At 35.9% G+C, this 13,934-nt stretch overlaps 1 protein-coding gene across 8 annotated transcripts in view; it reads left to right on the plus strand.

The window, feature by feature from the left end:
• LOC125683138 (uncharacterized) overlaps positions 1-13,185 on the plus strand; it is a 73,973-nt gene extending 60,788 nt beyond the window's left edge. For all 8 annotated transcript variants that reach the window (XM_056140856.1, XM_048923972.2, XM_056140858.1 and 5 more), the window contains 6 exons: positions 1,227-1,351; positions 6,123-6,215; positions 6,368-6,453; positions 6,990-7,083; positions 7,791-7,904; positions 9,345-13,185. In XM_056140856.1, coding sequence (XP_055996831.1) covers positions 1,227-1,351; positions 6,123-6,215; positions 6,368-6,453; positions 6,990-7,083; positions 7,791-7,904; positions 9,345-9,479 — 647 coding nt within the window. In that variant the 3' untranslated portion in view covers positions 9,480-13,185. The remainder of the gene's footprint in view (positions 1-1,226; positions 1,352-6,122; positions 6,216-6,367; positions 6,454-6,989; positions 7,084-7,790; positions 7,905-9,344) is intronic.
• Positions 13,186-13,934: the final 749 nt, after the last annotated feature.

Below are 13,934 nucleotides of genomic sequence, written 5' to 3' on the forward strand. Positions count from 1 at the left end.
CGATGATGAAATTCAGCGTTTGATAGACTCACAAAAAATCTTAACACTCGTAAAAATACTAAATGGGCAATTGAAACGTTCAACAAGTGGCGTGCCGCACGGGACAATGTCCCATTTTTGACCGAGATGAATTACTGGATGCAACGATTTGTGTTGAAGTAAGAAAACAAGAAGACAGCTCGCAATATCCAATACATTTATTTGAGTTTGTTTTATTGATAATTAAATGGACTAGTTTGTTTATATTGTTTCTCCTCCAATGTAAGGTCAAATGTCATTGAGATTGTCGATTCACCCTGACATGCTCTATCTTGATAGAGTATGGTTGTTAGAGCACAACAAGTCGTGGTGTATCAAAAATAAAAACACAGTGATCATCAAAGGAAAAACACCACAGCAATGATACAACTTTGTTTAACACGGTTATTTGAATATTATATAGGGATTATATTGAATTGATTTGTGTACTGTTTGACGTCGAGAAAAAATTATCTAACATAGTCTTACAAAAGTCTCTTATTGTGCTTGTTTAATTTTGTTGATTTCTAGTTCATTATAACGACTGTCCAGAGAGCTATTGTCATGACCCTGATATCACACTTTAAAGGAAAACTTGAATCTGGGCTATATTTTTTTTTTAACTAAGAGGATGGGGCTTTGATATTTTACATAAAAATTCCTCATGACCAGTCCTTTCATTTGATACCAAGACTTTTGACCTAGTGACCTTGGACCTAGTACTTTTCAAAGTTTTTTAAACCTTGGGTATATCTTTTGAATTAAGGAAAATAGGGCTTAATTGATATTTCGCATATAGATTGCTCATGACCAGGCCTTTTCATTTGATACCAAAACTTTTGACCTTGGACTTTGACCTACCTTTCAAAACTTTAACCTTGAGCTTATCTTTTGAACCAAGGAGGACAGGGTAATAACAGTCCCACTTCTCGGTGAGCTATGTTGTCTTTAAACAATTCTTGTTCATAGTAGGCTTACAACTTAGCAATGCTGCAATGTAAATTAAAAAAAATAGTCGTGTAAGCTTAGGTTGTCATGGGGGTGTGTTTCCATACCAAGTTAGATAATACACTATATTTATTTTCAGTGTGCTTATAGCCAGTTGACTTGCATTTTACAGTAACATTGAATCATCAGAATAAAAAGGTGTATGTTAGATGTATGAATTGTTGAAATTTTTTTCTATAGCTAATGACATTGTATTTCAGGTGAGAAGAACATTATAAGAATGTACTGTATGGAGCTGTTTTTTGATGCCCAGAATGACAATAGCAAGCCTAAAGAGTTCAGACGACAACAGAGTTTTCTGTATAAAACGCTCCATCCCGACCCTGTAAGTTAACAAATTAAACGTAAGAGTGTAGTGCTCGATTTTTGTTCAGTTCTTGACATCGACTATCTGTACATTGTTTTCATTCCATCGCTATGGAGATAAAGAGGGTGTATGATAGTGAGCTTGTGAGCTGGTACATTAGTATGTACGTGCAGTGTTATAAGTGTGTTTAAATGCTGCTGAACACTTCGCAAGGGGATGCACCAGCTATGGAACACTGTATTGCTTGTGAAGCATTGCGACTCTTAGGGATGACTTTTTCCATTGTCTGCCTGTTTTCTGTCTAGAACAAATAGGACTCTCATGATATTTAGTTTGGATGAGGGTCATTTGACTTAAAATACCATGGTTACTGATACCATTGCAGGCATCAGGTCTTTCTTTTAAAACTAGTACTATTGTTAGAATGATTTTATGATTTTGGTATGATGTATGCATATGAATACGGATAGTTGAACATTGCTTTTGCTGGCCTCTTTGTACAAGTAGCATATCAAACTCTTCTTAGTTCGCCGTAGTCTTCTAGTGATTTTTTTCCATCATTGCTGTTGAAGCTAACTTTTCACACTTTTTACTTCTCCAAAACTATTTGGACAATTTCATTCAAACTTGCTGTAGGCATTTTTGGATAAAGGGGATTCAAGTTTGTTTGAATGTAAGGTCATGCCCCTCTCCAAGGGAAGATAATGAAGTAAAAGTGAAAATAGGGTGGGGTGTTTTAAAAAACTTCTTCTCAGTGACCACTTATACAGAAAAACCAACACTTATATGAAAGCTTCCCTATATAATGAAGATTGAGTGTGTAATTCAAACCATGAACTCAAAAAAACCTTGATTCGACCACAGTAAGGTTTTAAAGTTTTACATAGGAATATATTGTACAATTCTTTAATGATCATCTTAACAATTTGTTAAACAGATAAGCATGCATCATCATGTAGTGTAGATTCAAATTTGTTCACACTAATCCCCAGGGTCAGTCCACTCTGATTTTTCAAAATTTTACATAGGTTCAAATTTACAAGGGTACAGATAAATTCTTTAAACTATTTGTGAGAACAACTAAGGTACAGTTTGTGAAATGAAGCTGCAGATACCCTTCTGAAGTATAGGTTCAAGTTCACTTACATCATGACCTCTAAGGCCAGGCTGAGGCCACAATAGAGGTTGAAAGTCATTCGTAAGGATATATAGGAAATTCTTTAAAAATCTTGGAGTAGAATTTATTTGGTGGAGTTTTTATGCAAGTATCTTCAGTGGTATAGATTCATATTCATTTCCCATGACCCCCCTGCCACAAGAGTGTTTTTAGAAAGTGTGCATTGGATTTTATAAGAAAAATATTTCACAGCAAGAGTACAATTTGTCTGATAGATATGCAAATATCTTTTTATAATATGCCAGAAAGTTGTATAGATTAGAATATGTTCCAATCACTCCTGGGACCACAACAAGGGAGTTTGAAGGGACCACAAAAAGGGAGTTTGAAGGGACCACAAAAAGGGAGTTTGAAGTTGTATGTATTTACAGAAAGAAATTCTTTTCAAGAACAATTATAGTGCAAATTGATTATGTAAGCATCTTCTTCAGTAGTGTGAATTCAAGTCAGTGTAAACCTAATGTCTCAAAGGCCCTGGGCAAGAATAGGGGTCTAATTTTTACATACATGTAGTGTAGATTTCAAATTTCTTCACTTCAGAGCAGGTCCACAGTAGAGGTTTAATGAAGTCTATGCATAATAATTTTTTGGAACTTGAATATGAATACTTAGGCAAGAGTTGGTGAACTGTAGAGATCTTAGATTACTTACTTACTTAGTCCTCTTCGTGCTGGTCAGCACATAAGGCCGTCACCAGAGACTTCCATGTTGGTCTGTCTTTTTCCCATTTCTGGACCTGTGCCCAACTCCAGTTGTTATCGTTCATTTCTTTCTCCACCGATCTTCTCCATGTCTCTCTTGGTCTTCCTCTCTTTCTCTTGCCAGTTGGTGACCATTTCAAAGCAACCCTTGGGATGGAAGTTGGGTGCATTCTGCATACATGTCCTATCCACAGCCATTTTCTCTGTCTGATCGTCTGGGATAGAGGAGTGGTGTTTGTCCTTTTGTACAGTTCGTCATTTGAGATGGTGTGGGGCCAGAAGATGCGCAATATTCTGCGGAGACATCGGGTCTGAAATACATCCAGCTTGTTGGAAATAGACTTGGTTACTTTCCAAGATTTAGCACCATATAGTAGGACCCCAAGCACGTTGCTCTTGAAGATGTTAATTTTGGTGTTGGTGCTAAACTTTGTTGACCTCCAGATGTTCCGCAGAGCAGCATACGCACCTGTGGCTTTAGAAATGCGAGCTTGTACATCTGCCTCTGAATCCCCATCAATGGTGATCTTACTTCCTAGGTATGGGAAGTTGGTGACATCTTCTATGTTTGTGCCATTTAAAGAGATAGGTTCCTCTGATATGGTATTGACCTTCATGATCTTAGTTTTGGAGATGTTTATATGAAGGCCAATTGTTTCAGCTGTTTTTGCGAGCTGGGTGGGTTTTTCTTGCATGTCTCGATGACGGTGAGATAACAGTGCAATATCGTCCACAAAATCAAGGTCTTCAAGTACTTCTGTCATACCCCAAGTAATCCCTGTTCGTTTGCTTCTAGTTGTTTTTCGCATAATCCAGTCGATGCAGAAGGTAAAGAGAAGAGGAGAGAGCAGACATCCCTGTTTCACTCCTGTTGTCAATTTAAACTCCTCTGATAGGCTTGATCCACAGATAACTCTGGCATTAAAGGACACATATCGTGTTTTCAAAGTATACAAAATTATATGCATTTTATCTTCCTTATGATTATAGAAATTAATTGTAATAGTTCGTTCGCTGAAGTATTGCGATAATTAGCCACAATACGGACTTAAATCTAAGCCCCGATTTCAAAAAGCCTAGTTAATTAGATAGGTAGTCATGTGGTACAGTGACGTCATATGCGACCTTCGTCGATCAACTTGTTGTAAAAGTAGTGTTAGATATTTTTAAAAACTCGGGTTTTAGGGGCCTAATAAATTTACCATGGATAACATTTATTTCGATGTTAACAAATTTCCCGAGTCTTATATCTTTTAGCCACCAGTGCATGCAAATAGCGGCCCAAATGTAGCGAGGAAAGCGAGTATGAAATCTGCGAGTAAATAATGTTTACATGGGATCACTGTCTAAACAGAATATGGTAATGTCATTTCTGTAAACAACTGTAATTAACGTTGTTGCTTTTTGAAAATAAACAGTGCAATTATTATTAAATTTATTTTGGAGAAGTTAGATAGATCTAAATTATGATACGATTATGTATCATTGACAACTAGGCCTACTGTCACGGGTGAATTTCGAAAAAAAAAATAATGAAAATTATCAAACTTATGATGAAAATCCCAATGCCTTTAAATTATTTTATTCAAGCAATTTTATTAATCATTATTATTTTTTTTTTGGTTATCTACACGTTGTTACTTAGGAAGTGGGAGCGCGGCGTGCTGTACGTTGTTGTAAACACGTACGTGTTCCTTTAAAAAAAAATGAAAGCATTATAATTCAATTCAAAGTTGGAAAATATCATATTTTATTATTTATAATTGAAAGTTCAATTATCTTTCATCTTCAAATTTCTTTTTTAAAACTACCAGTTGGTAGACACTGCTAGCGAAGTTCTGCCTATATGGTGTGACAAGGTGAAGGTCAGTTGGTGCGAGTGTGTATTGAATTTGAGAGCAGAACGGAAAGCATAAGCCGTAGGCCTATATGTAACAGTGGGTAGCTTCGATAGAACCATTTTCTCGCAGTTTATCTACGTCTTTGTCCAAGTGCTTGTTAGAAAAAGTACAGGGACAAATTCTACTAGGTTTTTTATGGCAAAGTCGTTGTGCCGACAAAAAATATTCACGTCTTGTCCCTCATGCCTTCCTTCGAAAATTGAAAAAAACACAGTCCAAAGCCTCTCTACTGACAGCAAGTACACCCTTAAACGGCACAAAACACCCTATTGCAGTGTTATTTACAAGCCGTTAATGTGATAATTGTTTGTTTGTCAATTAAATCTAATCTGTTTATGAAATGGCTAACAACTGTTTTCAAATCTTCTCGCTCGAGGTCGCATATGACGTCACAGATAATGGCGCGTAAAATATCTAAGAAAATATGCATATCGCAAGATATGAATTTCATCGCTTTCAAACTGGAAAACTACGCAAACGGTTTCATTTAAAACACATGTAAAGTAGTTTTAGGCATGAAATGAATTAATTTTGCTGAAAAAATTAAAAAGTTTAAAAACATGCGATGTGTCCTTTAAGTTCAGTGTATTGCATCTTGATGATGGAGATGATTTTATCTGGGATTCTGTAATGACGAAGGATTCTTTCTAGGGCTAGGCAATTAACACTTTGGTGAAGTCGATGAAATTGATATATAATGGGGAGATCTTAGATTGCTGTGGGAATATTTTGGAATCTTTCCAACAAAAGTATAAAAATCAAAGTTTGTCAAAATCATATTTTATCTAAGACATATAGTGTACAGTGTATACACATGTATAATGATCCAATAGTAAGATTTTGCTTATTGTCGATCGAGTTTTCTCGTAAGATCTCTGTTTGAGCAGGAGGGCTCGGGTGAGTTTTGTGGCCCGACTTTTGGGTCATTTTTTATAAAAAGTCTTCTGGTTTCAGCACTAAGCATGTCCACATGTTCATATATCTGTCAGAGTGATATCCCTTACTTGTAGGATGATGAAATGAACCGGGAAGAAGTTGAGGGAGCTTTGCAGATAGTGAATCACAACCTACTGACAGAGAATGAATTTGGCTATATGTATCATGTTAGTAAATTTAAGTCATTTTTTGTCTGTATATAATTGAACAATGTCCCATTGTTATTCAGTTTAGTTAAATGTCATTTTAAATCTATGTTTCATGAAAACATTTTAGGAATTGCCTTCTTTGATTTTTCCAGACGTGTTTTTATTTTTAGATATTAAACTTAACAGGCAGGAGGAAGATAAACTTTAAGCTGTTCTGTGTCATTGCTGCCTTATCAGAAAGGATAACACACATGGAGTGAGTACAAAGCACGTGTAAGGAAGTGCCCAATTGACTGATTCTATTGATTACCATGAAAAAATGTTATCAATGGAAAGGAAAGTTTGTCAAGTGGATCTTCGTTGTTTATGATCTACATATTATGTAGATTGCTAATGATATCATGTGGGCAATAATAAATGAGTTAAGTTAGAAGTGTTATAATTACCTTTTGTTACAAAGGCTTTTGAAATTAATCTACTATTGTGTGTGTGTGTACATGTATTATAATTATATACCTATATAATATTTCTTAAACTGAATTAGGATGCCCCGGACCAGAGTTTTAATATACAGCAAAAATATATAAGTTTCTATAGGAATCGTTAGAATCTTTTAAATTGCAATGCATGCATCATAATTACAGTTTTTAAGCACCATTAAACCAAATGAAAGTAGTTAAATAGCAGGACTGGGCTGGTATTGTGGAACCACTTAGTTCCGGTATGGTGGCTCAGGTCAGCTTTGTGGCATTTAGGCCTCTTGTATTGTTTCATATATTCATTCTCTTACAGCCCTGTTATACGAGAGCTTCTGAATAAAGAAAAAGGCTGGAAAAGAGGCACCAATGATTATGAATCTTTAGATGTCAGGATGAATAGATCAAAGGTTAGTAGCATTAAAGTGGCTATCTCTAAATTCAAATTTGTGATACATTTTGTTCAAAATCTGTATATTGTCTGGCATTAAGCTTATCAAACTTTCAAACCTTTTAAATATTTTTGAGTGACTTTATGCTATTTTTACTGTACATCGGTTTTTATACGTTTTGTTACTGTACATATTGTAATATTCCATCTGGACCTTCTTATTGACCTGCAGACTGTGTGCCCTCATTGAATGTGGAGTGTTGTCAAGCGCACACATTTGTGAAGTAAAACCTTGCATGTGGATTACTTCTCTCCCAATATCCATATACTTTGATAAAGAAATACAATAGAAAGATATGTTGGAGAATTTAATATATATTCTAAAACTTTTGTCTCTCATATTATCTTTAGAAACACATGTTTACAGTATCGCAAGATCTGTCATTAAATTAGCTCAGATGTTCCTTTAATAGCTGTCCGGTGAAAGTCTAATTGTGATTAGGTATAACAGTGTCGTGCGTCATTTACAATGTTTTTGTTCTTAACATTACATGTATTTGATGATAAAAAAGGTGGGAGCACATTGTGATCCATGAGGATGTAGTTTGAAATATCACAAATGTGCTATTAAGTCATAAAAATGTTTCCAATATTCACAACTACTTTTTGTACACTCTGATGACATATTCCTTTTGTACGCTCTGATGACATATTCTTTTGTTACAGGAGCTGTTTCAGCTACTAGATGAGGGCGATTCCATTCCATATGGGAATGCCCTGGCGTCCAGTCTGGCAGTGGAACTGACCGCAGGGGGTCTATCACCTGAGCTGACCAGCTATGTATGTATTTTGAAATCTTTAATGTAAATATGATTTGAACAAATTGTATGACAAAGCAAATAAATTGCTTGAGAGAACCTTCAGTTATATCTATGGCTGTCAATGGGTAAAATCTTCACAACTTGAACAGTACGTTTAGTTATTATATATTTTAATATTTTTTCTATAGACTCTTGAGTAGTATATTGGCTTTTACTTGGTCAGAAAAACGCACACTGTAAAAGCCCGGGAATGACTTTTACTTATGATAGTCAGAAAAACGCACACTGTAAAAGCCCGGGAATTATTTTTACTTATGATAATCAGAAAAACGCACACTGTAAAAGCCCGGGAATGACTTTTACTTATGATAGTCAGAAAAACGCACACTGTAAAAGCCCGGGAATGACTTTTACTTAAGATAGTCAGAAAAACACACTCTGTAAAAGCCAGGGAATGACTTTTACTTACACACTCAACTATGACACTGTGTATCCATTTACAAATGCATAATAATTAATGGCAGATGTAAATGCTTTATGTGCTTTCCGAAATGTTGAGAAATGCTCGCTTCAGGAATTAGAAATTCATATAGAATTATTAAAGACTGTGGAATCATCATTGTTTGTGGAGGACTGATGTTCATGGATTTCGTTGGTCACTCTTTCCCACGAATTTACATGTCCTCGAACATTTTTTTCAACCAAGTAGATTTATCTCTCCTAGTGATGTATCGCTTATCCACGAAATTATGTCACCACAACCCAGTAAAATTTTGCTTACCCACGAATATTGCCCCCCCCCCCCCCCCCCAAATTAAAATGATTCCACAGAATGTATTTAAATGGTTATTGATTGAATGTTTGGAAAATGGTCTTTGTGCAAATGTGGGCCTCACTATGTAAAGACTGAGGGTGAATATGTATTGCCCAATATTCTATCAATCAACTATGAATAATGCATACTTTCATCATGTTGACTGTTTAAATGATTAACTTTTATGCTCTCAGAATTAATGTTTTCAATCATAAGCATTGCTGAAATTAAATGAGAGGGCTTCAGTATTTTAGGAGTTTATTATCCAAAAGTGTTGTGTATGATATTGTGACCTTGACATTTGACCTACTGAATGAAAAATTTAACTTTGCTTTCTAAAGCTTTTGAATAGAGAGAGCTTTGATATGTAGTGAGAGTTATCCTTGTGACAAAGCCTCTCCAAAACGCCACATTTGATAATCCTTTGACATGACGATGACATTGCCCTTCGCTCAAAACGATGTGAACATTACCTACTTGTACGACTTTTATACTATAGACTAGAAGCGTTGTTATTTTATAGATGTACATGCGGTATCCATCGTATAAGACATTTTTAGTGGTGTATGAATTATCAATTGGTTATAAGCTGTTATTTGACTTCACAAATACAACTCTTTTTTTTTTTTTTTTTTACTGAAACAGGTCATGAGCAAGTTCAACAGAGAGGGCAAAGGTTATGTGGATTTCCTGGACTATGTCACCTATGTTCCATTATTTGTTGAAATCCATGAGAAAATTATCAAAGATCCACTCTGCTCTACAGTGAGAATTGAATAGTTGTGATGCCGGCAATATAGGAAAGCAATCCACTGTGTTTACATGCAGTGAGAAACCATACATCAGAATTCAGGGGATGCTCTAGCTTCCTTGATTTTATTTTGGAAAATTAGAAACATTTACTTGAGCTTGTAGACCTAGAAAATTCTTCATTAAAAGTTCAGTGACCCTTTTTTTTTGTACCACTTTAATGTGGTCGTCACCCCCAAAATATTAATCTAGTTACCGCTTATAGTCACTTAAGATAAACCAGAACAGGTTTAAAGGAAAATAGTTTTCAAAATGGGTTACGACAAACTGCAATTTCTAAACCATCACTGTATTAAAAAATGTATCAAAATTTATGTTGTAAGATAAAATTTTCATCTTAAAAACTATGTAGAATATATACCCACCTAGAAGTATTATTTACACCTATATCAATAATGAGGAACAAAATAATGGAATTATTATTGAGAGGTTTTAGATAATAAAGTAATCATGAGGATTAGATATAATGAAATTATCTGTAAGATAGAAAAAATTGTATTATTATAATAAATTGCTAATACATGTATAATATATCGGTCAAAATCAATGGAAAAAATCAATCCAGGCCAGATTATTTAAGGAATGAATGTAATCTTTTTTCATTTTGTATGATATAAAGGAAGTTGAGAGTTTCTAATTCATAAACTACAAAATGAGTTAAAAATTAATTTTCTCAAATACTTTTGATGTAATTTGACACATTTTTTGTTGTTGAAAATCTAATTTCGTATGTTGTTAAGCAATATACATGTAGAAATAAAATGGAAGCAGATTGAGGCGCTATAAACGTATTATGACATCATATGCAGGATGTCATGTGATGGGACCCAGTGTGAACTCAGTTTATATGATAAAGTCCAATAAACCCATCAAATTGTGCTTTACATACAAAATGAAATCACCGAGGGTTCACTAGGCACTTGGTGTATCCCAACACAGCATTGTATTGTATTTGTTGTAAACTTTGCTCCTTTATCGAGTACATTTACGTTTGTATCTTGGTCTATTTGGGAATTAGAGCAAACTATTTATATTTCCAGTACATCCATTTTGCATGTGCAGTCTTTGTGTAAAACATATTTGTGGTACAAAGATTGTGACACATATTGGAGTGGGATTTTCTGAACAGGATGTTGATAATAGAAACTTGAAAATCACATGTTACACTGAGTGCCATGAAAAGAATTAGAGAAGCAACCGGTGTCAAGAAAAATAGTACAGTCTAACAGCGTCCTGTCTGTGGAGTAGTGGCATCATTGCTTTGCTGCCCCCCCCCCCCCCCCTTTCCCCCCTAACAGCGAGAGTGGATGTGTTAACACTGCACTGGTAGACACTCCACAGGCCACATTTTTTGTTCAATTGAATCGATACTTCAGATATAGCTTAGTTATCATACGAGAAATAACTCTATTGATTTTAGGGTCCAAAAGGTTAAGGTCACTACAGGACTTCATAGAAAATCTGTGGACACTCTAGAGGCCAAAGTCACTACAGGACTTCATAGAAAAAGCATGTGGACACTCTAGAGGCCAAAGTCACTACAGGACTTCATAGAAAGCCTGTGGACACTCTAGAGGCCAAAGTCACTACAGGACTTCATAGAAAAAGCATGTGGACACTCTAGAGGCCAAAGTCACTACAGGACTTCATGGAAAAAGCCTGTGGACACTCTAGAGGTCAAAGTCACTACAGGACTTGATGGAAAGCCTGTGAAAAATAGGAACTCTATTGATTTTGGGGGTCAAACGGTCAAGGTTACTAAAGGACTTTATATAAAAACGATTTGTAGACATTCACTGCGGGGGTATATGCCCAAGCAGCCCCACCTTGTAGAGCTCTTGTTTTGATTGAAGTGAATGTTTGGATAATATTCGGATGAAGTTGTATTGATGAAACACATTTATTGATGACATTGTTGCTACTAAATTCTGGTATTTTATTACACATTTATTATTGATATCCGTCCATCGACTTTTATTGTACCGGTACTTTTGCCTGACATTGCTGAGTATCTACAGTGATGGAAGCTGTCATTGTTGATTTTGAAGGTCATTTGAGTACCTGTATTACCCAATACTGTAATTACTTTTATTTATGTGTACTTTGTGAGATATTGATGTTTTCTGTTTGACCAGCCACAAAGACAGTATTAATTTTCTTCAGTCAATATATTAACTATAGAAACTAGATACAATTGTATGTCACATAAACACTGGACATCGTCTTATATTGACCATTGGCAATATATTAACTATAGAAACTAGATACAATTGCTTGTCACATAAACACTGGACATCGTCTTATATTGACCATTTTTGGTATTTTTATTGTTATTGTTGATGCACTTTCTCCAGAACTTGTTGAGATGTAATATAAACCAGCACTGCTGTTCTTTATGAATGTCAATCAGTATTAATATTACTGTGATGAAATGTTTAGGTAAATAGTGTATTTTTTTTATCAGATATATATTTGTAGAGATATTCATCTGGTCACTATTTTATTATCTGATTTTGATATTGTTGCTCAGTTTTATTGTGTAGCTCGCCTGTATGAGTTTATTAACTTTCAGAGTCTGTGTCCAGACTAAGTGCTAAAGATGGTGCAATTTTTATTTTTCATGTCTTAGTTCCTGAAAAGTTTGGAATATTTTCAGTAACATCATAGACCAACTACAACCAATTTGCAAACCCAGAGTGTGTGATCCAATGGGCAAGGGCCAAGGTTTTATCCAATGGGCAGGGTTCAGGGTGTGATCCAATGGGCAGGGACCAGGATGTGATCCAATGGGCAGGTCCAGAGCATTATCCAATGGGCAGGATTCAGGGTGTGATCCAATGGGCAGGGGCCAGGGCGTGATCCCATAGGCAGGTCCAGAGCGTTATCCAATGGGCAGGGTCCAGAGTCATCCAGTAGGCAGGGTTCAGAGCATTATCCAATGGACAGGGGCCAGGGTGTGATCCCAAAGGCAGGTCCAGAGCGTTATCCAATGGGCAGGGTCCAGAGCGTCATCCAATGGGCAGGGTTCAGAGCGTTATCCAATGGGCAGGGGCCAGGGCGTGATGCCATAGGCAGGTCCAGAGTGTCATCCAATGGGCAGGGTTCCATTCTTGATGTAGACTGAAATAAGGTCCATGGTTTTTCCTTTATCTATGTTGATACATTGTGCATGTTGAAGTTCAATTTGACATGTATGTTGAAGTTGTCTACCCAAGTCCTCTTTTATATTTAGTTTAATAGTTAAATACTCATTATTATTCTGGTGTTTGACCCTCGGGGCGGTTAGGAACTAGGACTAACAGGGTGGGGTGGGGGGTGTCACTATTTGGAGTATGTTTTTTTTTAGAAGCTGAACAATAGAGGTAAGCACAAGAGATTTGATTGTGCTGGGGTTCAGAAGTTTGAGAAGAAGGGTCTCATTGTATACATTTTGAATCTGTGACCTCATGGTGTGGGTAGGAACAATAAGGTCAAAAGGCAAATCCTGTTTCTGCAAACTCTCACAAAGCATAACATCGATACAGTAATATCATATGATATGTGTAGGTACATGTATATATGCATGATTGCATGTGCATTTATTGAATGTAGGCGAGTATACAAATGTAAACTGGCGTTGACACCCTGAATTTTACAGTATATGCTATCATTTTTATGAATAAAATTACACATCATTCTTCAAGTTTGAATTTTAAAGAAATTGGAACTCGATCCCCAAGTCGCAAAATCAAATTCTTTTCTTTAATTATCAACACTCACAAGCCGGACTCTACTGCCAGGTAGAAAATGTATAAGTTTTAGAATCATCCTGATGAATTGTGCATTCAATATTTATGTTTTATCTACATGTATAAACTTTATAATAACAAGAGGCCCATGGGCCACATCGCTCACCTGAGTCACCTTGGCCCATATCTGAAGACTTTCCATATATATATGTGCATGTAAAACCTTAGTCCCCATTATAGCCCCAACCTACCCCTGGAGGTCATGATTTTTTGCAAACTTGAATCTACACTATATCACAAAGCTTCCATGTAAATGTCAACTTCTTTGACCCAATGGTTCTTGAGAAGAAGATTTTTAAAGATTTTTCATATATACATGTCTTTGTAAGTAAAACTTTGATACCCCCTTGTGGCCCCACCCTACCCCCGGGGGGCCATGATTTGAAAAACTTAAATCTGCACTATGTCAGAAAGCTTTCATGTAAAAATCAGCTTTTCTGGCTTAGTGGTTCTTGAGAAGAAGATTTTTAAAGATTTTCCCTATATATTTGTATGTAAAACTTTGATCCCCTATTGTGGCCCCATCTGACCCCCGGAGCCATGATTTTAACAAACTTGAATCTGCATTATGTCAGGAAGCTTTCATGTAAATCTCAGTGGTTCTTGAGAAGATTTTTAAAGATTTTCCCTATATATT

This window comes from Ostrea edulis, chromosome 6 (assembly GCF_947568905.1).
Source record: "Ostrea edulis chromosome 6, xbOstEdul1.1, whole genome shotgun sequence".
Taxonomy (NCBI): Eukaryota; Metazoa; Mollusca; class Bivalvia; order Ostreida; family Ostreidae; genus Ostrea; species Ostrea edulis.